This window comes from Sapajus apella, unplaced genomic scaffold (assembly GCF_009761245.1).
Source record: "Sapajus apella isolate SASKATOON/1434 unplaced genomic scaffold, GSC_monkey_1.0 scaffold38, whole genome shotgun sequence".
Taxonomy (NCBI): domain Eukaryota; kingdom Metazoa; phylum Chordata; class Mammalia; order Primates; family Cebidae; genus Sapajus; species Sapajus apella.
Window position 1 is genome coordinate 2,266,195 of NW_022436978.1, and position 24,863 is coordinate 2,291,057.

Sequence of the window (24,863 nt, forward strand, 5' to 3'; positions counted from 1 at the left end):
GGACTGGATTCAGGGGGCTTCGGGATAGCTGAACACGTGGAGGTTACTGAAGAGTGGTGTACCCAGGGAGGGCACGGGAGCCCCATGCCCCTTCCCCCACACCTCATCCTATGTGTCTCTCTATCTCCATCCATCTCAGTATCCTTTATAATAGACCAGTAAATGTGTTTCTCTGAGTTCTATGAACCACTTCAGCAAATTAGCTGAACCGAAAGAGGGTTTTGTGGGAACCCCACCTGAAGGCAGTCATTGAGAAGTTCTGGAGGCCCAGGCTTACAATTGGTGTTTAAAGGTGAGGAGGCAGTCTTGGGGACTGAGCCCTCAACCTGTGGGATCTGATACTTCAGGTAGATAGTGTTGGAATTGAATTGGAGGACACCCAGGTACAGTCCGCTGCTCAGTGGGTGGGGAAAACCCCACACACATCTGGTCACCAAAGTATTCCCCTGTGTTGATGATTGTTGTTGTGTGAGAGTAGAGGAAAAACATGGTTTGAGGGAGTTTTTTCCTATACAGTTTCAAACAAGGATATTGGACCACATGACCAACACTAAAATCTCTCCTATCCCTACATTTGGAGTGCTCCTTAGCCACCCAAGAACAGCGTTGCTGTCAAGACGCCAGACATTTGATTTGTGGCCCTCCGGAATTGCAAGGGTTAACCTGGGGCCAGCTAGGGTCGGGGGTGGGACTGGCAGTTAAGGGACTGGGCTGTGGGAGTAGTTATCCCCTGCCCTGCGGAGTCACATGGGAGTTGTAGGCCTCAGCCCCGAGGAGCACGCCGGGAGTTGTAGTCCTCCCCCGCCCCTGCCAGCCGCCCGGTGTGCGCGTCATGGCCGCCGGCACCGCGGTCCCGTCCTCTTCCGCTTGGCCCCAGAAAGTTTCGGTTCTGCCCGGCAGTGGACCCAAGAGCGCGTAAGTGCCGCAGGAGACCAGCTGGACTCTGGGGGAACCTAGGTCGCTCACGACCCCGGAGCCGAGAGCTTCGCTCAGGGCGCGGCTTGTCACCTGCTGTCCTTACCGTCCCCGCCCATCCCAGATCTCCCTCAGACCCTGCCCGAGCCCCCCTGTCCTTGCCCAGCGGGCCGGGAAGCACCTCCGGCCGGTGGAAGCTGGTCCTGGCACCCAGCCTGCCTCTGTTGGTCGGTTAAAAAGGAAGACCCCAAACACCAGTTCCAAGACCCCGGACGGCCGAGGGGCCGCAAAGGAAAGGAGCCCACCTTGCGGCGTCTCAGAACAAGCCTGGGTCCCTTAGCACAGGATGGGGCAGGCCCCCGAGTTCCTGCCTGCGTGGTCTTTAGGAAGCTTAGTTTCTGGCCCAGCTCGACCGGGACAGCCCAGACCTTCACTTTGCAAGAGTCTGCTGGTGCTCGGAACTCTCTCCTCATCCCAGGAGGGGACTCCTCGTTCTTCCCGGCCCATCCTTTGGCCAACGTCCATTCACTACCCACTGCCCCTTGTGCCCATGTGCGAGGTCTCGAGATAGCCCCCAGGTCCCTTTTTCTGAAACACCTGTTGTCTCTGGTGTGGCGGCACTGCATTGGACTGGAGTCCGTGCTGTTGAAACCTGAGAAACCTGCAGTGGAGGCGGGGGCGGGACGGCGGGGGTCGGGAAGGCGGGGAGGGTGGTGTAATTTTATGTTTTGTAGGAAAAGCACATGAGGTTGACACCTTAACCGCGTGGCGCTCTGTTAATGCACATGTATCCTCTGATGTCCCTGTCACTCTTCACCGTTCCCGTTGGGTGTCCCTCTAGAAAAAAACAAAAAATGTTGAAACTGCCTGTGTTGGCCACAGCCTCGCAGCCCCTCTGCTGTCTTACCACAGCAGTTTCCTTTCCCGACAGAGAAATGGGTCAGGGGCTTTTAGGGGGCAGACGATCCAGGGCTTAATCTGCTCACTGGTCCTCCTACCCCTGCAGGCCTTGTGGTCTCTGGCAGCAAGCTTAATTCTCCTGCCATCTGCCTAATGCGGCTAGAGGCTGTTGGGGGCTGGTGTGGGGGAGGGTTGGGGAGCTGGCGCTATCACGCCAAGGTTTTCTGTTTTCAGTACTTCCCACCTCCTGAAGCAGACCTCTGTTGAGTGGGCTCCACTTGACCCTCCCTTCTGTAACAACCACTGTTCTGAGAGCATTGAATGCCCCATACTAGTTGTGCACCATGGTTATTATAACGCTGGCAATAGCTAATTGTCATAGTGATGGATCTCAGCCTCCTTTGGTTAGTAGGATCTTTCCTAAAGGCCCTTGCTTTAGGAAATAGTTTATCTGTTTATGTTTGAAGTGTCTATGTGTAGCACTTCATTTATTTTTAAAATTGTTTTTAACATTTTATTAGAAAAATAAACATATAAAATCACTGAAAGAATTGTATAGTGAATGTCCATATAATTGATTCTTAATATTTTTCATTGTGGGTTTTTTTTTTGTTTTTTTTTTTGTAGTTGCTTTAGAGACTGGTAACAGTCTCAGGCAGTGTTTGGATGACTTTTGCCCCTTGCGGCTGGGTTTGGAGCACCAGTATGGTTTCAGGAACCAAGTTTTTAACCTGATCCTTTTTGAGGGGGTTGGCTCCCACAGATGTTTGTGATAAGAGGAACCACCCATAACAGAGCAAAATCGGAGCAGCTGGTAGCTTTGAACCATATTGGTCGCCAAGGCTGTGGGCTGCTGGCTCAAGAATAGGAGGAGGTACACAAGAAATGGCAGCTCAGGCCCTCACCCACCCTGCTTCCCTTTAGGGGAGAAGTTTAGCTGATGGGTAACTTTTGTTTACTGACGATTCCGAAGGCACAGCTTTGATGACTCAAGACCAGAATGTCTTTAAACATTAAGCAAGGAGTTATGTTGTCTAGCTGTGGTCTCATGGTGGAAGCCACTTGTAGACATCCAGAGTTAGGAGCCACATTCACTTCAAGCAGCCCTAGGCAGCAGGTAGGGGGTCATTAACTGGTGCCTGTGATTACAGAGGCAACTTGTGAGCACGGATGAGTCCATTATGACCACGGCAACATCTGCTCACGTCATGACTGCTATGTTCTTGTCTGAGTCAAAAGATTAACAGTATTTTGTTTGTGATCTCAATGCCAGTTTCAAGAAAGTAAGAACTCTTGATTGGTATAAGAGCCTCTATTTGAACAATTAAATAAATCAATAGGGTGGGAATTGGAATGTTTCCGTGGGTCTACCTATGGAAATATTGTTTACCTTCCTGTTTGTTGATACATCACTAAAAATGGCTGAAATATCTATAGTAGCCCCATAATAAGAGCCATTGCCTCAGAGAAGACAGGCCCCATGGCTTTGAGAAGAGGAGGATGGCAGAAGCTGTACTCAGTTGGGCAAGAGCAGTTTCATCCCTTTCCTCTAACATTGGAGCCAGTCAGCCTGTTGGTGTCAGTAACTTCCAGTAGTCCTTCCTGTTCACTTGGGTGTCTGTGGCATTTGAAAGACACCAAGGGCCTGTTTCTCATTAGGCCGGATGCTATTTGGAGGATGTGTACATCAGTGTGGTTCTAACAAAAGACTTAAGGGGAATCTGTGGTTTGGTTATAGTATTGTGGCCCTGTGGCTAGTTCTGAGGCCCAAGGACTGATCTGGCCAACCACCTTAGGATTCTCGAGTACTGTACCTTAGGCCAGTCCCAGGAAACTGAGTTAGGGGAAGTCCTTAGCATACAAAAGAAAAGCTTGGACCAAAACAAGCATTCCAAGAAAACCATTAGCATGCAGGAAGCAAGGCCAAGAGAAGAATCCCTATGTGAAGTCCAGGATAGGGCTGGTCAGCTAAACCGGAAGCGGTGGTTTAAAATGGAGCTAGAAGGAATTTCCTGAAGTTGAACCTGCAGATGCTTTTTCCAGGGCGTCTGTAGACTTGGTCAGGAGCAAGAAGGGGACACTTAGAAGCCTTAGCCAAAGTTAGCGGCCCAGAATGCCTGTTATCCCCCTTTCCCAGCTCCTTTAAGAGTAGTGATTCTTAATTCATTTACATGAAGGAAGATTAGCCCCCAACATTGCATCTGAAAAAAGAAAGATAAGAAGAGGTCAAATGACTTCCCCAGGACAGATAGAGTGCCTAAAAATAGTTGAATAAGCTAAATATACCTTGGGTCTTGCCCAACCGTGGCATGATCTTTGTTGCATTATTTGTTGCATAATACATAATGGAAAGTTCACATAACTAGTCTGATTCCAAAATCTAAATAGGGTCCAAATTGACAAAACTAGGCTACCGCTGATAAGAGAGAAGAAAATGTCTTGCTCATTGCTCCAGTTCCAGCTTCAGAGCCATCCTGGGTCTTCCTTGTCCCTCTCATTTACAGCACGGCCCCACCCCCTGCCCTTCTGCACCCAGGCTGGCACTGCTGTTGTCATGCTCCTCACCAAGAAGTGTGGCAGAACCCAGGCCCACCAGCACCTCCCCTCCCCAGGTTGCCTGGTTGATAGTGTCAGATGCACACTTTCGGGAATGAAGAGAGAAGAGCCTTGGGAGGTGTATTAATGCTAGGGCTGCCATAACAAAATACCACGGACTGAGTGGCTTAAGCAACAGAAATGTACTTTCTCACAGTTCTGGAGCCTGGAAGCTCCAGATCAAGCCATTGGCAGGTTTGGCTTCTCCTGAGGCCTTTCTCGTTGGCCCTCAGACAGCTGCCTTCTTGCTGTGTCCTCACGGGCCTTTCCTCTGTGCCCATGCATCCCTCGTATCTCTTGTGTGTGTCCAGAATCCCCCTTATAAACTCACCAGTCTTTGGATTCAGGCGCACTCTCATAGCCTCATTTAATCTTCATTACCTCTTTAAAGGCCGTATTCAAATGAAGTCACATTCTGAGGTATGGGGGTTAGGGCTTCAACACTGGAATGCGGTGGGGTGGAATGCACAATTCAGCCCCTGGCAGGAGGTTTGGGTTAGTGGGGTTGTTTGTGAGGGTGGAGGGTAGTGGTGCTTTTCATTGTCCAGGATGGGGTGAAGGAGGCTGTGGGTAAGTCTTCCTCGGGAACCAAACTGTGGTTCACACTTCTTCCTGTCCATATGAAACCCAGAGATACTGAAGCCACTGGCCAGAGGAAGGTGTAGGGAGCATGAGCCGGACAGGGCATGACCTTGGTGGAGGGAGCAGAGTATCCAAACCCCAGAGGCAGGGCCTAGCCACTGAAGGGCAGCACAGGGAGGCCCGAATACAGGTAGGAGGTGGGGAAGGAGGAGGGACAAGAGGATGGGCCTATCCCTATCAAGGTCAGGAAGCCCATCCATCAAGGGCCTCACAAGCTGGGTTAAGAGATTTGTACACATGTCTGACAGCAGTCACCTGAGCTCTCAGGACACCAGAGGTCTGTTTATAAATAGAAGTTAGGTAGGCAGTGTGGAGTAGACATACTTCATCCATCCCTGAATTATATTATTCTATTCATTCTTGGAATAATAGCTCACAGCATTTTTACAATAATTACAACATAATGTTCACAATTTGTATATGGTGTTTTAAGTGCATTATTTTAGTGAACATAAATATAATTTATGCTCAACAAAGGAAAATTGAAAAATCAGAGAAATAGAATTTTAAAAAAATGTGCTCATGTTGCTACCATTGAAAGATTAGTAGTATTTACATCTTGGTACATTTCTATGCCTCAAAGTTTAGTTTGATTTGTGGAGCAAGGATCTATGTGTTTTGTTTTGTCTAATTCATTCATTTATTCAGCAGTAATTTATTGAGGGCTTTCCATGTGCCAGAACTGTGCTAGAGGAAACAGCAATGGAGTTTACAGACAAGTGGAAAGAACAGAGATTCAACAAAAAATTACCATTGTGGCAAATGGCCCCGGAAGCCACAGAAGTATAGCATGAGACTCTGCAGTGAGGGCTGAGAATCATGAGTGGAGTACAGCCTGGTACCTTGTATGTTCATTTGTTCTCATCAAAGCACTTACCAGGCCTCAATTGCTCTTTCTTACTTGTTTGTAAGATTATTGGGGTATATGTTATCTATTTCTCCCACTGAGCCTGAGTTCCTTTAAGGCCAGAGCTCCGCCCACTGCCCCTTTTCACACCTGTATCCCCAGCTCTTGGTTCAGGCTTGCCTCTTCAAAGTGCTACCAAAAAATACCTTTTACCTGGCTGGCAGTTTGTTAGCACATAGAAGTTACCTGCTGCTTTCTCAAGGCTGTGTTTTGTGGCTGTGTCATATCCTATCAGAGATTCACTTCTTAGTTCATAACTGGCTGGATTTACCCCTTTGACACGTCAGTCAGGAGAGGTCTCAGAGCATATAATTCTGGAGATCTATAGTTTTTCCCCACATAGGTGGGGCCTGTATTCTTTGGAGCAGGAGTAGGTGCATCAGTTGAGTTCTCAATTATTGATGCAGTTGTTCCAGAGACTGCCCAGATTCTCATGCCTGTCATCGTCACCTCCTGGATATTTTCTCAGCCCCACAGCCTCAAGTATAGACGTGTGGCTCCTCCTGTGATCAGCCGCCCACCTCACTGAAAAAAAAAAAAGACTTGGCTTCCCCCAGATTCAAAAGCAACTCCTCAGAGCCCTCGAGGCCCTGTTCTCTGGGGTACATGGACTAGGATAATGGCTGTTTTGTATGTGTTCTGGGAGAGCAACCAGGGAACCTGCTAGTGTTGGTGGAAGGGAGGGTACGAAGAGAAGGTTCAAGAAGCGATGACAAAGCCTCAAGTTCTCATTCCCTTTAAGAGAGAAGATGACAAGAAGGAGTGTTTGGGAAAGATGACCCAGGCATGCAGTGGCTTAACATTTTAATCATAGGTCCAAGGGGTTGGGTCACCTAATGAGTCTTTGTTCACATGTGCTGAAATACCTGCCTCTGAGCTGGCCTCTGGCAAACTCCAGAGCACTCTCCTAGCCACCCTCTCGAAGCTCTGGGGAGGGCAGGCTGCCTGCCCACTGATTATTCCAGCGCTGGGCCAGCAGGACCTCCGGGCCTTCGAAGCTGCAGGTACCAGCCAAGTGCCTCCCTTTCTGTAGGTGGTAACTAGATATAGATGCCACTGGGTGTGCTCAACCAGGCCTAGGCAATGGACTCTTCCAGAAAGGCTTTTCTGCCTTTTTATCTGTCCTTGTACTTAACATTCTTTCTTGGTCAGGGGAGAATTTACAACTGGTATGCTCCTCCTTATTTGGGACTGGGGGAGGGATACAACTGTAAGGTGCCCTCTCTGGGTTAGCCCTTAGCTATTGTGTTGGGAGCAAAATTTTGAAGGCGGAGAAAGGTTGACTTCCAGGCCTGCAAATGATTCTTCTTTCCTTGTGTGGCTACTCAGATGCTATTATTGTTGCTGTCTGAGCCAGTTTCTGGGCAATATTATGAGTATCAGTCACTTGTACTGTAGTGCAAATAAGTTTATATCAGTCAGTTAGCATCTTTGTGTCTTAATTTGACTATACTGCAGTTGCTATTGTTTAAGGCATTTAGGGCATCTGGGCAGATATTAAAAAAACTTGGAGGCCAGAGAACACCCTTTACCTCTAAAATGATACCTAGGTCCTGACTAAGAACTCATACATTAGTACCAAGTGAAAAATAAGAATTTTTTAAAATGCGGTGAATCCCTTTTCCTCTTTTTTAGAAAATTTGATGTTTTCAGACATTTTGGATAGACTTAAACATAATTTTGAGTTGTTGGCAAGGAAATCCAGTGCTTCCAAAGATTGTATAAAACGCATTTCTCTGCTGTTTAGAAGAGCCTGTCAGAGACAGTGATGAAGGGTTTTACATGTTGTGCAACAAAGACTGTGGGTTTATGAGGTGATTGGCATGCTGCAGGGGACCCTGTGAGGTGCGTGAGTCCCAGAGTCCTTACCCCGGTGCTGAAGCAGCCATGGTAGTGTGTTCAGAGCTTTGAGTGTCTCCAGAGTTAGGAGAGCTATTTGCCAATGGGTTGTAGATGTCAGGATCAGGCTGGTTCAGGCCAGGAGTCTGTTATCCCTCAATGAAAGGGCAAGCTTACCTAGAGACACAAGAAAATTGATCATGTTTGGAGAGAGATCATGCCCATTATTTGCCTTTTGTTGGTTACTAATGACCTCAGACCAAGACGGAGGAGCAAGGGAGGCAAGCTGCTGAGTCCATGAAAATAGCATCCCCATGGTGACTATGTTCTCTATGGAAGCTCTGACTTACTTCCTGAATCCCTGTGAGGTGGTGACCCAGAGTCAGAGTGGGGAAGCCAACCACGCCCCACAGGCCTGGCAGGCAGTTTCTTAGGGCTCATGACCCTGGTAGTGACACAGGCTCTTTGGAAAGTCAGCTTGTGTATTCAGTGGCTGGGAACAGCTCACCCCATGACCTGGGAACTTGACACCAGTGGAGAGCATACTTGGAAGGTCAGACTGACAAGGCCACCTGCTTTGGGCAGACACAGGGGCAGTATCACGAAAGCACCAAGCAGTCTTAAAGGAGCATATTGCTATCTGTGTTCAGGCTTATGATGCCAAGATACTGGTTTGGGTTTGCAGGCATTGTTTCCCTCGTGCCAGACTCCAATTAGGTCTAGTTTCCAGAAATTCCAGCTGGTTGTGTGGTTCCTCCCTTGTTCTGGCCGCAGCCTGGAAGAGCTACTCAGGATCTGTTGTTGCTGTCGCCTCCTTCCCAACCTCCGCCCTCTCTACAGACATGGTCAGAAGTGTACACACAGACCCAGTGGGCTGTATCCGAAGACTCACAGGGCCTCACTCCAGTCATCTTCCTCCAGGATTATTTCTCTCAGAAACTGCAAGCTCCTCTGTGTTGGCGGCAGTCAAATACGAGGAATGCAGCTAGAGAAACAGCCTTTACTCTTGTGTGCCTCCACCCTGGCATCCTTTCCTTCTTGGCTCTTTCCAGTGACCTCCTGTTCATTTTTTAGGCCTGGCCATCACAGAGTGCCCACCACTTCTCCCTTCCTCAGGGAGAATTAAATTTTCCCTTCCTCAGATCCCATTGGATTTTTTTTTACAAATTCATCACAATGCTGCTTTTTTATGAGATATAATTTACAGTTATATGAGTTGTGACAAGTATATGTTTGTCAAATACGTGTAGTCATGTAACCATCACCGTAATCAAGGCAGCAAACAGAATTGCCCCCCAAATTTCCCTGTGCTACTTTGTAGTCAGACCCTCCCTTCTCCCCTAGGCTCTGGCGGCCACTGATGTGATTTCTCTCCTAATGATTTGCCTTTGCCAGAATCGTATGTAAATGGGATTGCGCAGTTGTCATGGTTTGAGAGGCTTCTTTGACTCAGCACAGGGCATTTCAGATTCCTCCATGTTGTTTTGTATACCCATAGTTCATATCTTCTCAGAGCTGAGTACCCATGACTTTTTATCCATATCTCTATGGGGGCCTCTTCCACTGTATCTGGATATGTGATATTTTTCCATCTGTCTCCTTAATGGGTAGCCAGGTTCCTCCATGACTGGAATGTTTCTTGTTGCCTCTGTATCCCTAGCCTGCACGTAGTAGGCACTTGATGGAATGTGCTGGGCAGCTGTGTGTTGATAGTGGAGGTCCTTATCCTCTCTGGCTCTCTCTAGGGTCCCAGCTGGTCCCTGCTCAGGCCCTATGTTCAGCAGGCGACCTGGAGAGACACCCAGGGATAGGCAGGCAGGCTTCTCGTAAAGCACTCCTACCCTCAGTTTGGTGTCCCTGATAGGTGGGTGCCAACATTTGTTGGGAGGTTCAGGGGGTTGTCTGTGGATCCCCTGAAGCTCTTCTTTGTGGCACTCATGAATTCCTGGGACTGCGGTACAGGCATGTGGCTGACTGTTTCCTTCCTCTGAAGCCAGAGAAGCCCTCTTTGGGCCTTGTTTGCACTGAGTCACAGCTATGCTGGCTAGTTAGTTAAAAATAGGCTCTCGTTATCTCCGCCCTGTGATAGGCCCTTCTCTCCTCGGGCAGAGGCAGGAATCCTTATGTAAATATTTGGAGGAGCTTGTGCCTGGGTTGATTTCCATGCCAGGATCTGTTTGCCTGGACTCCTGGAGCTGTGAGGGCAAGGTGGCAGTGGGAGAGTGAGAGGTGGCATATGTTAGAACACTCAGGGTGTTCACATTACTTGGAAGACGGCTGGACTTCATGGTGGTGCCTTGAGCCGGTGGAAGTGGTTGGTCATTTGCTGTAGTGACAATGGCTTAGTCTTAAAAAGTCCGTAGGACTTACTGGAAAAACTGTCAGATTTGAAATCAGATTGACCACAATTCAAACCTGTGATTCCTCGTCTTACTCACCTGTGGCCTTAAAGAAGTTACATGACTCCTCTGAGCATCAGTTTCTCCTTTGTAAACAGGGCTGATGTTATCTACTCCACCAGAGTGACTGTGAGAATTAAAAGCGGTCATATGTGTAAAGCATGTAACAGCCCCGCACACAGTAGACTCTCATTTAGTACTGACTGCTGCCACGGCCATCTCTAGTCTTGCTGTCTACTTCGCCAGCAAACACTACAACTTTGCACTGGATAACTAAGGGAAGAATTAGCGGTTCTGAAAGGACATAGAAATGTCCAGATGTCTTTCCAGACCTCTTTCCGATGTGCTCACATCTCTTTAACTTCTGTTGGCTTTCAGCCCTACAGTTAAATAACTTCAACAGCTGCCCAAGTAGGGCTGATAACTCGGGACTCATTAGCTGGGAGAGGACTGTAACTGAGCTTAAAAATAGAGCTACGTCCTTTGCCTGGTACGGGGGCTGTGCAAGCCTCTGGAGAAAAGGCCAGGCAGCATCTGCGTACCTAGGCTGAGCTGGACTCTGGGGAGCTGGCAGCTGCAAACCTCCCAGGACCCTGCCAGGCAAGCCTGACTTTCCTTGGTCCAGAAGCCCTGAGGGTATGGGTCCTCAGCCTTTCCCCCCAGCACTGCCTGGCTAGAGACTAACCGTTCTTTAGAGAAAGAAAGGCTGGAGAGGATGTGGGTCCGGCTGTCAGGGAGATGGGGATCCTGAGGCTTAGTGGAGCTGTCTGAAGCTGAGCTGCACTTGTTCTGTCTAGGGAATGGAGGAAGCCACTGGGTAGCTTTTTAAAGGAAGGTAAGACAGTCCTGTCTATGGCGAATGGAAAGTGAGCTCAGAAAGAATAGGCTGCAATATAATTGATTTAATTTCTTGTTAAGCCCCAAACAAGGTCACTGTGTCTGAATATAAGTGTGTCAGAAACAAACCCGAGAGTGCCCATGGAGCAAAGGCCCACACAGAAAGGTCAAGCCCTCCTGTTGACGGAATACATCCAGATAGGGCGGCCTTTGTGCTCAGAGCAGAGTTCCTCTAATGTTGTCTTTAAATTGTGTCTGTGTCTGCTTCCTCCATGGCTTGCTCTTCCGCTGTGCAGGTGCCACCATGGAGTCTAACCACTGCTGAGCAGACAGCCACAGGAGGGCCGAAGTTCTGAACCTTCCTCTGGACCCAGGCAGGAGACACACAGCCAAGAAAGGCAAACTCACCATGGCTTCCACCAATGCAGAGAGCCAGCTCCAGAGAATCATCCGAGACTTGCAAGGTATGGTAGGTTGCTAAGCAGACTGAGTTTGGTTTTGAGGGACTTGTGGCTGTGCTTTTTGCTGTTGCCAGTTGAAATTCAACCCTTTCATTTTTGTTCATACCAGGAGTAGTTGGAGTCTTCAGCTCACATCATATTGAAATAGTTGGGGCTCACATATCCACTTTGCGTAAGGCTTGGAAAGCTTGCCTGGTTTCCTTTCAGAGGACTGTACAGCCAGTTTGTAAACAAAATCATACATGCTGCTCCAGGACTGGGTCTGATTTCCATTAGCGCACATATGTGTGTTTTCAAGCTGCCTGTTAAGTCTTTGGCTAAATCCCAAACTTCTGGGCTCTGATGAAGTCGGTTCCTTTGGGAAAGAATGTTGTTTCTCCCACTGAGCAGGAAGAGCAGAGACCCTCCTGTCTTGTTTTGCTGCCCCACCAGGTCCTGGCTGGTGGATGGCCCATTGCCCGGGATGTACTATAGGTCCAGGCTTGCTGCCTCCCAGACTTCCCTGAGCTCAGCATTATCCACTGAGAGAGGCTGTGACTCGTATTCCTCATCTCACTGCAAGGCAGACGAAGGTGCACATAAAGCTTCATAGACTCAGGAGAAACGGACTATTTTGTTTTTGGCTGCAAATTCCAGGTTTCACCGTTTCAGGTGCTGTCCCAGGGGTCAGAATTTTTATGTTTTCCATCCTAACTCATCACCAGTGCTGATCTTTAAGCTCTTCGGAGCTCCAGCACACTTGATACTACACAGTCTGAAGCTGACCACTTCCTCCATGCCTGCAGAGCCTGCTGTGATGCTTTCCTGACATACTAAAGGCCCAGGCTCCTAACTGCTTGGACACCGTGAGCAGGTATCTCCTGTACCAGGAGCCATTGGCCTACCACAGACACAATGCAGTCCTCATTCTGAAGTTCCAAAGTCAACAAGATAAAAAACACTTTCTCAGGCTTTTAATCTTGCATCTGCTCTGCCTTGGGCCTCTGATAGCTAGCAATTACATGGCATTTCGTTTCTTCTGCACATATCTTATAGACAGTAACTCATTGAGTCTTCATGTTTGATCCTGTGAGCTAGACACCATTATGATTCCCATTTTGCAGTTGAGGAAACAGGCATAGAGAAATTAAGTAACTTGCCTAAGGTCACACAGCTAGTCAAGAACAGAGCCTGGGTTTCTATACCACCAGCCCAGCACCAGTCTGTGCTCTTTTTTTTTTTTTTTCTTGAGACAGAGTTTTGCTTTTGTTGCCCAGGCTGGAGTGCGATGGCACCATCTCAACTCACTGCAACATCCGCCTCCTGGGTTCAAGCAATTCTCCTGCCTCAGTCTTCCTAGTAGTGGGGATTACAGGTGCCTGCCACCATGCCCAGCCAATTTTTTGTATTTTTAATAGAGACAGGGTTTCACTATGTTGGCCAGGCTGGTCTTGAACTCCTGCCCTCAGGCGATCCCCCCCTCCCCCCCCGCCAGTCTCCCAAAGTGCTAAGATTACAGGCATGAGCCACTGTGCCTGGCTCCAGTCTATGTTCTTAACCACTCTAGTCTACTTTTAGCTAAGATGTTAGATGCTTTTTAAAACCTACACAGAGAGGCAGAGAAAGTAAAATGCCAGTCTCTGCAAATCCGAGTTTGCCATTGGCCTTAAGAAGTCTCTCCATTTCCATGTTTCAGTATCTGGTTCTTGAGGATAACTTTGAGACCTGGAGGTCCTTATTGGGAGGGAAGAGGATGAAAAGGGGACTCTCAGGTAGAACCTCTGATCTAGATCACTGTCTATCCCATGCACTGGCTGAGTCTGGCCACCTCCAACATCCTGGGCTGGTTTCCATGTTCTTTACGTAGAGCACTTTGGTGGGAATTCTTGAAAGGTGCTGCTTTCTCAATACGCTCCACTTTCATCTGTTGGTAAATGTCTTTTTTGGTTTTTTTGGAGACAAAGTCTTGCTCCATCCCCCAGGCTAGAGTGCAGTGGCATGATCTCGGCTCACTGCAACCTCCGCCTCCTGGGTTCAAGTCATTCTCTTGCCTCAGCCTCCTGAGTAGCTGGTATTACAGGCACCTGCCACTGTGCCTGGCTAATTTTTGTATTTTTTTTTTTGTAGAGATGGGGTTTCACCATCTTGTCAGGGTGGTCTCGAACTCCTGACCTTGTGATCCACCCACCTCAGCATCCCAAAGTCCTGAGATTACAGGCATGAGCCTCTGCACCTGGCCAGTAAATGTCTTAACAAGCATACAAATCTATGGCATCTACCATGAGAGTGGTATGTCCTTAATTCAGGTGCCTTTGTGTGGTACACAGCCTTTACTCCTCTGTGGGGCAGCCCACTCGTCCTCTCGGTGACAGCAGTTTCAAGGACTTTGGAGTCAGGCAGGGGCGTCCTCAGCTTCTGGCTTCTCTTTTAACCTTTAAAAATGTTGGACACAAGAACAGAAAATCAAACACCGCATGTTCTCACTCATAGGTGGGTATTGAACAATGAGAACACATGGACACAGGGAGGGGAGCATCACACACTGGGGTCTGTCAGGGGGAAATAGGGGAGGAACAGTGGGGGGTGGGAAGTTGGGGAGAGATAGTATGGGGAGAAATGCCAGATATAGGTGATGGGGAGGAAGGCAGCAAATCACACTGCCGTGTGTGTACCTATGCAACAGTCTTGCATGTTTTTCACATGTACCCCCAAACCTAAAATGCAATTAAAAAATTTAAAAAAAAAATGTTGGACAAGTCCCTTCACCTTTCCAGTTGCTTCCTTCATGTGCCAGGTGGGTTTGATGTTAACACCCACTTCTGAAGATTATTGAAAGAATCAAATAGTAATTCCTGTAAAGCTAATATTATTTAAAGTATCAGAGATTAGAGCTGAAAATTTCATATTTCGTGTCCAGAGTCTCCTCCTTCAAAGTTTCAGGAGTTCCCAGATGAGGCTGCAAGTGTTTATCTGGACTGAGGAGGAAGGAGGGTGGAGGAGGAAGGCTTTGTGTCTCTCCCAGGCCCCTGGCTCACTGGTCGATAGTGCCAGCCATTGCACACACTTCTAGGAAGGTACACCTGGACAACAGTCACTTGTAAGAATCAGTCCCAAGAACCTGTCTCTGCCATTTGCTAAGCATTGCCTGAGGGGCCAGTGTTGATTACATTTTCAGCCATCTTAGGCTTGGCCTCAGTTCTGGACAGGTCTGCTTCAAACCATCGTTCCTGGGAGCAGGGGTTAGGAATTTAAGAATTGCCAGAGAAGCAGATTGTTTTTTTCAAGCACATCCCAACCATCTCAACTAGGGAAATGTTTCCCAGGGTCTAATAGTCCCAGGGACTATCAAAGCGAGTGTCTTGATAGTCCCTCTGTCTCAGCAGAGGCCGTGAGTGAGAGTCAAAGGTGGGTTTCTCTCTTTTCTGCACAGGGAGGTCCATTCTCTTAGAAGTTAAGAGGTGGGATCTGGAGTTAGAAAGCCCTTGAGAAAACCAGGGTTCTAATTCTAGCTCTACTGTTTGCCACCCTGATCTTTGGCCAAGTGCTCTGATTTCTCTGTGCCCTCCTCATCTGCAAAATGGGGTAATCATAGCAGACTTCATAGATTCTAAATTGTTCTTTTTTTTTCCTCACATTTTAACAGCTCTGAAACCGGGATGTATCTTATAATAAGTTGCATCATAGTTTCATTGAAATAAGAATCCCTGCCTCTCAATGCCATGTTAAATGAAAGAAATACATGTAAAGGCCTAGCCCCTCAAGGACACTCAGTTAGCAAAAGCAGATGTGGTTGTCATTGTTGGAATTGTGATTATTATTACTATTATTTGCACATACTGGGTATTCTGATCCTGCACTTACCTAGACTGAGCAGTAGGGTTATAGTGAAGAGCAAGAAATATGGCTAGAATAAAGGTTAAAGCTTTCTAGAAGTCAGTATTCAAGGACTGAATGATTCATTCACACAGCAGACATTTGTTGACCAACTACTATATGCAAATTACTAGGCCTGGGCGGTAGACAGACAAGGGTGAACAAGAAATGTGCCCAGTCAACAAACATTATAAAGTATCTGTGGGCTCTCAGGACATTTCAACACTCCCTGACTTGTAGTTATATTTCATGGATATGTTTCAGAGGTGCTTTGTATCACTGACCACTTATTTCTCATGCTTCCTGAGTTATTCCTGCTTCTCTTTCTGAGTTTAGTCACTATCTGGTTACATGTTCCTGTTTGTTGTCTTAAAGATGCTGTGACAGAACTAAGCAAAGAATTTCAGGAAGCAGGGGAACCCATCACGGATGATAGCACGAGCTTGCATAAATTTTCTTATAAACTTGAGTATCTTCTGCAAGTAAGTGATGCCTGTAATATGTTAATTTTTGCACTGCTGTCTTCTTTTCTCCCTCTTTGAGTGCCTGATCAGCATTCAAGATATGGTTCAGAAAGCCCAAGGAGCCCGTAAGCCCTTGTGGTTAGATGGAAGGTCAGAGCAGTCTCCACTACGAGCTCAGTCATCCAAGTGTGATTCTCTGGGGAATTGCAATGTTGCCCCTAGGATGGCTTTGAGAATCAAAAACATCCTTTGGAGATTTAGGTCATTGTAAGGTAGGTCAGAAGGTTATTGTATGGCAAGGATCTTAAATTTGGGACAGTTACATACCCCTTTGGGAGTTTAGTGAAAGCTGTGGAGTCTTCCCAAAAAGACATTCATATACATATACACTCAATCATGCATTTTTGCAGGCGGATTCTAAGACTGTGTGGACCCTCTAAAAATTATCTGTGGGCTTCTGTTTTAGAGTTTTGCCACTCAGTGTGCAGTCCATAGACCGGCAGCATCGAGCCCCTCTGGGAGCTTGTTAGTATTACATTCTTGGCTCCCACCCCAATCCTACTGAATCAGGATCTCTGGGGTCATCCTGGGATATTTTCTTTTAACGTATAGATGGTATACCTCTTATCCCTGCTTGGCTCAAAAAGTGCTGATGTGGAGAACACTGCAGTTGTGGAAAAATGCATGCAACTAAAATAGGCAGGAAGAAAACGCTCTAGAAGTTATTTTAGCGTAGTGGTATTAGGTGTTAAAATTCTTTTCTATTTTTTTGTTTGGTGTTATCTAGTTATCCTAATAACATATGCATGTCTTGCTTCTGTAATCAGAAAAAATACTATAAAATATTACAGAAAGATATACCTATATCACCGTGGACACCATTATTTTGCAACATCACATCCCACCAAAGCATGTAGTATGCGGGCCCACTAGAGGAAAGGCCCCTAACGTGCTGAAGGCCTTGCCTCTCTCATGCCATTTCAACTGGTTCTTTAACATTGTAAAAATGTTTTTGAGCCTTTCTTTTTTTTAATTAAGCCCATTCTGGTTTTGGATTTGAAATGACTCAGAGCCGACATTAATTTAAATGTATTGTAGGTGTTTGAAAAAGGTATTGAAACTTACGAGTTGAGTAACTGGGATAAAGTGTCATTATCTTATTTCCTTAAGTCAAAGCATAGTTAACACTCTTCATATTGCCCTTAAGACTCTTCTTGTACTTATTTCTCATCTGTTAATAACAACTTTGGTGGTGTTCCACCCAATTGTATGAACAGGCAGACCTTGATTTGTCAATAAATAAAAATAATGCCAATAAAGGGTCTCACCCAGTGCTGGCGCCTAAGAAGCTATTGTTATTATTTATCATTTGAATGCTGGGATAAAGAGCAGTGGGTTTGGACCTCCTTTCCCTGTCTCTTTCCCTACACAGTTTGATCAGAAAGAGAAGGCCACCCTCCTGGGCAACAAAAAGGACTACTGGGATTACTTCTGTGCCTGCCTGGCCAAGGTGAAAGGAGCCAATGATGGGATCCGATTTGTCAAGTCTATCTCTGAGGTAAGCTGAGTGGAGCAGCCAACAACTTTGTGTCTTCCTTTTGCCTGCTTGAAGCAGCTCTTGCAGAGACCTTTGCCACGGACAGCTAAATGAGGAAGTGGGAGTTTATAAGTGGTAAAGAAATCTAGTCAAGGTATACTCAACGCCCATTGTTGCAGTGGCTCAAGCTTGGGGAAACCACTTCAGTGAGTGTTTACCAAGAGGAAGAATGCTGAGTCCTGAATGTACCTTAGGCCACAACCTACATGTTACCTAACAGGGTGGCCTGTTCACATTGTAAGTCTGCTAATGGCAGCCCTTGAGGTGTGCAGCATAGGATAGCTCCATCTTTTTAAAAAAGCTCATTTTCTTAGATGAAATTTTTAGCGTTTGCTAGGCTGCTCTCCCTACAGTTTGCCCAGGAAACTTAGATTTGAAATGAGAATGATGTGGGATCTCAAGAGACGTTTCTTAAAATAGTGATGAAAGTTTCTTGAAACTTTCTACATTCAATTCTGAGCCCCTCAAGCGCAAAATGCCATGGCTTTGCTGTTTCACAAAACTCCAGAACAACAAATACAAACGCATACTTCACGTACACACTCACACTCTCCTCTCTGCTTATTTTCCACCCTCAACCTCCAGAGAGTCTTTCTTCTCTTTCATCAGCCTTGTCCATCCAAGAGTGAAGAACTTTGCCTATCAGGGAGCGGGTAAACCCCTAGATTTAGGACAGGAAGTTTGTACATTTCATCTTTCTTTTCAGTATCTCTTCAGTAAGTATGAAGTCACTTTAAAGTCAACACACCTGCTGCTTGGCTGGCTGCCCACAAATGCCACAGCCTTAGGTATTCTGGGAAGGGCTCCTGACCAACCACACCAGCTGTAGCTGGATGACTTTCTTCTTATAGAGGGTGACGGTGTTAGATATGCTGATATCAATGGCTGGACATTTCCCACCATCTGCACCCTCTGACATCTGAGAAGATGAGGAAGGATCCTGGCTCTAAAGGGCTGCTTCTGCGAGTTTCTTTATTGTCTATGTTACTGTGGGTGCGCCTTGTGAGGTCTTGCCCGGTGGGATACTTGGGTCCATAAGGTAGAGCAGTATTTTAATTTTAATGCATCATAAATGTGGAAGGGGTTCTCTTTGTCACTGTCCTCTCGTCATTCCTCAGCTGCCACATCAGAGCAACTAAAGCCTTTGGCTTTATGACTTTGGACAGCTGAAGTCTGGAAATAAATTTAGTTTTAATCCCCATTCCCCAGGATTATGAAATGCTTGCTAAAACATATCTACTTTTTGGCTAGTTTCTTCTGCTTTTCTCACAATGCAGACAGATCTTTAGACAGTTTGAAGCCATGGAAACTGACTTTCTAGAAGCAAAAAGCATTCCTTGCTTGCATGAACGTTGGTGTTTTAGTGGCTAGCATGGGCTCTGCTTCCCGTAGGATCCAGTTGTTTGCTCTCTGATGAAGAATGCTCTCCGGGGCATCTTAGGTTGGAATGGCTTGGAAGATCCCTAGGGTAAGTGAGTTGCTAGGTACTTAGTTAATTTTAATAGTCAAGTGGCCGCCTGGGTCTTTAAGTGAGAGGGTAAGAGTTATTGGATAAGCAGCATTCGTAGGCCCCCTCAGACCTCTTTGAGGTAGCAGGAAGCTATTTAGGCTAAAATATGTGAAGGTTCTAAGAAGCCATTTCTGGAGGTTCAGTAGGGGCTCAGCTTGGACTGTGTTTCACTGTGATGAGGGGGTAGTTCGGCGTCAGGCTCGTGGCACCATGGCCTGGTTTAAAGCAGAATCAGCTCTCACGTACCGTGCAGATTTTCTGTCTTTTGCTGCCATTATATTGCTTCTCAGGATAGTGTATATGGGTGCTGATTATAGAAGCTAAAAAAAATTAAGGAATTAGGTAATGAAAGCGGACCCATAATCTGAAAAATAAAAAGGCCATGCAACATTTTATTTTGCAATACAAAGGAACTATTGTTCCCTTCCCCAAAGGATGTTTAAAAATACCTTTAATATAAATAGCTCCCTTTATAATCAATTCAGTGAATGGGCCTTTTAATGATTAAAAGTATAGCCTCAACTGTTAACCATTAAAGAAGTTTTGATGTTCTAAAGGCCAATATAATGGTAAGTTTGCCAAAAATAAGGACAAGCTCCTATCTTTGGGAGCTTACAGACCTGGGCTGTTATGTCAGTGTCTTATGAAATTCTGCAGGGTGTGTTTTTGTACAGTTGACATACTTCATTTCATAATGCCTTGCTCAGCTCTTCCCAACTGCCTCAATTTCCTGGTTATCACCACTAAACACTTTGTTCTTACCTCAGTCATCAGTAGAAAACTGATTTAGACAGGATATACCATCCAGATTCTCCCCCGCACATCTGCCAAGATCGGCTATCTGCAGACGTCATGGTGGTTTTTGTAAAGCCAGCAAGTCAGGCTGCTGCCTTCACTCACTTCCAGGTATCCTGGCTGTACCCAAAACCCACAAAACACACATGTGGAAATGTCTTAAAGCTTCTGTAGTTCAAGGGCTTTAATACCTTTTACTTTTTTCTTTTCTTTTCTTTTTTTTTTTTTTTTTTGAGACAGAGTCTTGCTCTGTTGCTAAACTTGAGTGCAGTGGCACAATCTCAGCATACTGCAACCTCCACCATCCAGGTTCAAGCGATTCCCCTGCCTCAGCCTCCCAAGTAGCTGGGACCACAGGTACCTGCCACCACTCCCAGCTAATTTTTTTTTTTTTTTTGTAGAGACAGGGGTTTCACCAGGTTGGCCAGGTCTTGATCTCTCAACCTCGTGACCCATCCGCCTCGGCCTCCCAAAGTGCTGGGATTGCAGGTGTGAGCCACCATGCCCAGCCAGTACCTTTTTATTTTTAAAAACCACATACTATGGTATCATTTCCTTGAGTCAGCAGTAAGAAGACATATAGCTCTGAGCTAAAAGGTGCTATGTACCAGGATGTTTACCCCATTGTGTTGGGAAATATTTAGCTCTGAACTAAAAGGTGCTATACACCAGGATGTTTACCCCCTTGAGTGTTTCCTGATGCAGTATAGTGTCAGAATTACAATCTGAATAGTGTGAGGTATTGGAACCCTCTTTGGCAAACCACTGCTATCCCTTCCCACACCACATATACATACTTTAAATATTTCTGACTTTTGAAGGGGTGGGGAAGATATTGGTCCCAGCTTACCCTACCCAGAGCCAGACCCTGACAGAGCAGGTGCATGTGGTACGTCAAGAGGTTTTGAATTCCTGCCTGCTTTCTTGAGCTTCTGGGCTGACCTATCAGGAATATGAATCCTAATTTGCAAACTTGTCCACGTGTCTTCTGTGGCTGTCCCCTTTATTCTATCTGTCTTGGCCACTGTATGCTCCCAGCTGGCAGAGCCCTGCTTTGCAGACTCATGGCAGAGTCTTTGACCAACATATCCCATCTCCATCACAACAAGCTTTTGAGTGGTGAATTTAAGCCTCAAAACAGTTCCAGTCACGTCTTCTCTTCCAAATTGGTTTTTAGGTAGAGGCTCTATGGGGAGAGGTTTTGAAGGCAGGCCTGCACCTGGGCCTTCCTATGCCATCCATGCCAAACTTGTGAGACAGACCCATATCCATCTTGTCCTTAGCACAGTGTGATTGAGCTGCCTAGAGACACCCCTGGTCTCACTCTGGGCTCCTTCTGACTCCATGTAGTGATTTGGCATATCTGGAAAAGAACAGGAAATCCAACCAGGAAAGCATTGGCAGACTTGTGGATGTTACTGATGGTTTCACAGAACACAGATGAGGCAGTTACATGGCCAGCAAGACTTTTTACAGGTCCCCTGCACTCACGCACGCACCTTCTGCACATGCATCGGCCAAGCCCTTTAGGCCCTTACCCTGCACCTCTTCCCCCAGTACCTTAAAAACAAAGCAGCATTAGCTGAGCTGAGACCATCTCTTCCTTCTCAAGCTAACTTCTGATGAGAGAAGCCTTTCATTTACCTACCTCTAGGTTTTACTCTAAAATAGAACTGAGTTTTACTTGGTTTTCTGACTCCAAACCCAGAGATTCTGATAGAGCGGAGAGAAAGTGACATTCCAATAGAATCCACAGATGTTTCCAAGCCTCTCGTTATTATATCTTCCTTGATAAGTTTGCTGGAGTCTGCAGATTATTCTTAGATGAAGGCCTGCAAGTAGTTCAAGCCACTTCAAGCCTTTCTCTCGATATAGCATTTGAATGCTGGTATCAAATGTATTGTGTCCTTTGAAGGACAATGTATAGGGTAGAATTGGGTGACATTTTCTGCCATGTATCTGCTTTTCACAAGCCATCTATGAGACCAGGTCTGTATTTGGAGTTAGGCTAACAGCTCTTTGGCTTTATGTGATCTGCCTTTTCCAGCTCCGAACATCCCTGGGGAAAGGAAGAGCATTTATTCGCTACTCCTTGGTGCACCAGAGGTTGGCAGACACCTTACAGCAGTGCTTCATGAACGCCAAAGTGACCAGGTAAATACAGGACATGGCTGAGGTTTAGCACCATCCCATGCAGAAATGAACTAAAGTTCATTAATAATAATGACGATAATTATTCAATAATAATACTGTAACAGCAGTGCTCATTTGTGTCCCCCGTGACACCTGCGGACTCCTTCCACATCTGTCATTGTCTTCCACCCCTCCTCCCAAAGTCCTTGACACGTGGGCAGGTAGCACTGAGTTTTTATAGGTAAGTGAGGCTTGGCAGGGCTTAATGCCTTTCTCTAGGCCTCACTCATTGCTCTCTTAACTCCTGATACCAGGCGTTTTCCCTGGTGGATGGCATGTCCTTGGTGCCAGCACTACTGGACAGGTAGTTTACAGCCTCAGCCTCTCAGCAGAATCACCTGTGGGGTTTTTAACACTACTGTGTCTGAGTCCTCACCTGGCATACCAAATGAACACCCACTGGGGTATCTGTACTCCCTGGAGACTGTGGTGGGCAGTCAGAACTGGGAGCCACTGCTGCAGATCACAGGTCAGGTGAGTGGTCAGCCTTTGAGCAGGTAGTGCTGAAGCCTCAGCAGGGAAGATAGAAGGAAGGAGAGAGGCAGGCGTTGAGTCTATAAAGGGGAGAATGGGTGTCAGCTTAGAAGCTGCAAATCAGGTACCAGTCAACTAAACTTCTTTGGGTTTTCCAGCATCTCTTGACTGGCCTCTTTCCGTTTGAATACTCCCTGGGAGTATTCAAAGAAATCGCTTTTGAATCTAAAAAAACTACAAAGGGAAAACCTTTTGTTTCATTATGTCATCTTAAAGATTGATTTGCACAGAGATGTACTTGTATTTCTCATGCATGTGACAGGCCTTGTGATTTGACATGAGTTCAAAAAGTTTGCATATTTGATTTGAAGGTTATTTTGTTTTAGATATTTGGTGAAGATGCATAGACAACTTAATCACCGTTCACAGACAATAATGTCTCACTTTTTTGCACAGGCGAGAGTGCAGTGGCACTATCATAGCACACTGTAACCTCAAGCTGCTGGGCTCAAGTGATCTTCTTACCTCAGCCTCCGAGTAGCTGGGACTATAGGCATTCACCACTGTGCCTGGCTAATTTTTTACTTCTTGTAGAGACAGGGTCTCACTGTGTTGCCCAGCCTGGTCTCAAAATTCCTGGGCTCAAGTGAGCTCCCTGCCTAGGCCTCCCAAAGTGCTAGGATTACAGGTGTAAGCCACTATGCCCAGCCATCTTTTTCATTTTTGGGGGTGGGTGGCTAGCAGGGGGAAGAGGGTCTTACCCTGTCACACAGACGAGTACAGTGGCACAATTATGGCTCACTCTACCCTCTACCTCCTGGGATCAAGCAGTCCTCCTGCCTCAGGCTCTTGAGAAGCTGGGACTACAGGTGCATGCCACGATGCTCAGCTATTTTTTTATTTTTTTGATAGAGATGGGATCTGTTGCCCACTCTGGCCTTGAACTCCTAGGCTCAAGCTGTCCTCCTGCCTCAGCTTCCCAAAGTGTTTGGATTACAGGCATGAGCAACCGTGCTAAGACCCATATTTTAAAAATTCTTGTTACATTGCCTGAAATGAAACAACTGCTACCTCAAAATGCAGATAACATTTATTTTATTTTTTTTCTCACCCTGCCTTATGGTGCTGAAACATTTCTGAATAGTTTGTTCCTTGGCTCTTAAATTGGTATCTAAATTAGCAGTGAGTTTAGTGTCCCATATTTAGCTCTGAAAATGAAATAGAAGGTAATCTTTCAAAAAGGAAGTTTTCCTTCTCCTACAATAGCCCTTTCTTGGCAAGTAATTGACATTTAAGGTTTCCCATATCCTTTTTGAGAAGTAGATATGATATATATAATAAATGAATAAGCATCCAGATCATTACAGTAATTTCTTTGAAGAAGAGCAAGCTTATTTGAGAGTTATGTGCTTCTACTGTGAAAGTGAAATTGGTTTGTGTGCCTGTGTCTTTTAATTTAGTAACCTGAGTTGGAATCCGATGAGGCAGAGCCACACTGCGAGGACTGATTAAATCACTCTTTCTTTATTGTTATTACTCTTATAATTGACATGTCTTATGTTTTTCTGCAGTGACTGGTACTATGCAAGAAGCCCCTTTCTGCAGCCAAAGCTGAGCTCGGACATTGTGGGTCAACTCTATGAACTGACTGAGGTTCAATTTGACCTGGCATCGAGGGGCTATGACTTGGATGCTGCCTGGCCAACATTTGCCAGGTACTTTGAAGGATTGCTTGGTTTAAAAGACAGGAAAAGAGACATTTTGAAGTTTTGAAGATTGCCATCGGTCTACTCAAAGCAATTTTGCTTGCTCAGTAAATTACATAAAACTGTTCAACTCTTATACCAGCTCCTTTTACAGACTTTTTTGAATCATGACTAACAATAACATCTGAAGGCTCCAACCTTAAACCAATCTGATGGGCCAGGGCATGAGTCAGTGGAGATGCATATTGCAAAACCCAAGGCTTTAAATTTTGTTTAAGGCACTTGTTGTTATGGGCATTCGGGGAGGAGTGGCCTTTTTCCCCTGCCTATTCTTACTGAGCATTACAAAAGCCTCCTAAGCAGTAGGAGAGGGAGTGGAAGCCACAGCTTGTCCACCTAAGTGTTGCAGGAAAGGTTGCTGCATTTTTGTTTCTTCTTTTTTTCTTTTTTGAGACCATCAAACCAGCCATATCTTACACCAATGTGGCACTCACATATCACCATCACCAGAGTCCTTACATCAGCTCCAGGAAGGAAGTGTGAGGAATAGGCTCAGAGGATCAGGGGACTTGACAAAGTCACCCAGCTGGTGGGCAGCAGGCCTGGGACACCTGACGGGTTGAACTCAAGTCCAGCATTCTTTGTTTTGTTTTGTTTTCTGTTAATAAGGCTTTTAAAATTTAACATTTATATTTTTTATTAGGCGACACTTCACATATAGAGAAAAGTAGTGAATATGTTAGTCACATGAAAACCACCAGGATTTAATAGCTTACA

The 24,863-nt window shown here is 46.1% G+C and overlaps 1 protein-coding gene and 1 long non-coding RNA gene across 4 annotated transcripts in view; one reads left to right on the forward strand and one right to left on the reverse strand.

Moving 5' to 3' along the window:
* Positions 1-786: 786 nt before the first annotated feature.
* The window catches only part of FYCO1 (FYVE and coiled-coil domain autophagy adaptor 1), a 71,328-nt gene continuing 47,251 nt past the window's right edge, over positions 787-24,863 (forward strand). Inside the window, exons 1-6 of one of the 3 annotated variants that reach the window (XM_032298027.1) lie at positions 787-915; positions 11,331-11,498; positions 15,723-15,829; positions 17,244-17,369; positions 21,761-21,867; positions 23,952-24,095. In XM_032298027.1, coding sequence (XP_032153918.1) covers positions 11,444-11,498; positions 15,723-15,829; positions 17,244-17,369; positions 21,761-21,867; positions 23,952-24,095 — 539 coding nt within the window. In that variant the 5' untranslated portion in view covers positions 787-915; positions 11,331-11,443. Of the gene's footprint in view, positions 916-2,429; positions 10,834-11,330; positions 11,499-15,722; positions 15,830-17,243; positions 17,370-21,760; positions 21,868-23,951; positions 24,096-24,863 lie in introns of those variants that run through there. The other 2 variants (XM_032298028.1, XM_032298029.1) reach the window with 2 other exon arrangements.
* On the reverse strand, positions 915-2,077 carry LOC116564736. The gene is made up of 3 exons (XR_004275065.1): positions 1,823-2,077; positions 1,726-1,752; positions 915-1,282 (listed from the first exon to the last, which is right to left on the reverse strand). It is a non-coding gene; the product is annotated as an uncharacterized LOC116564736 (long non-coding RNA).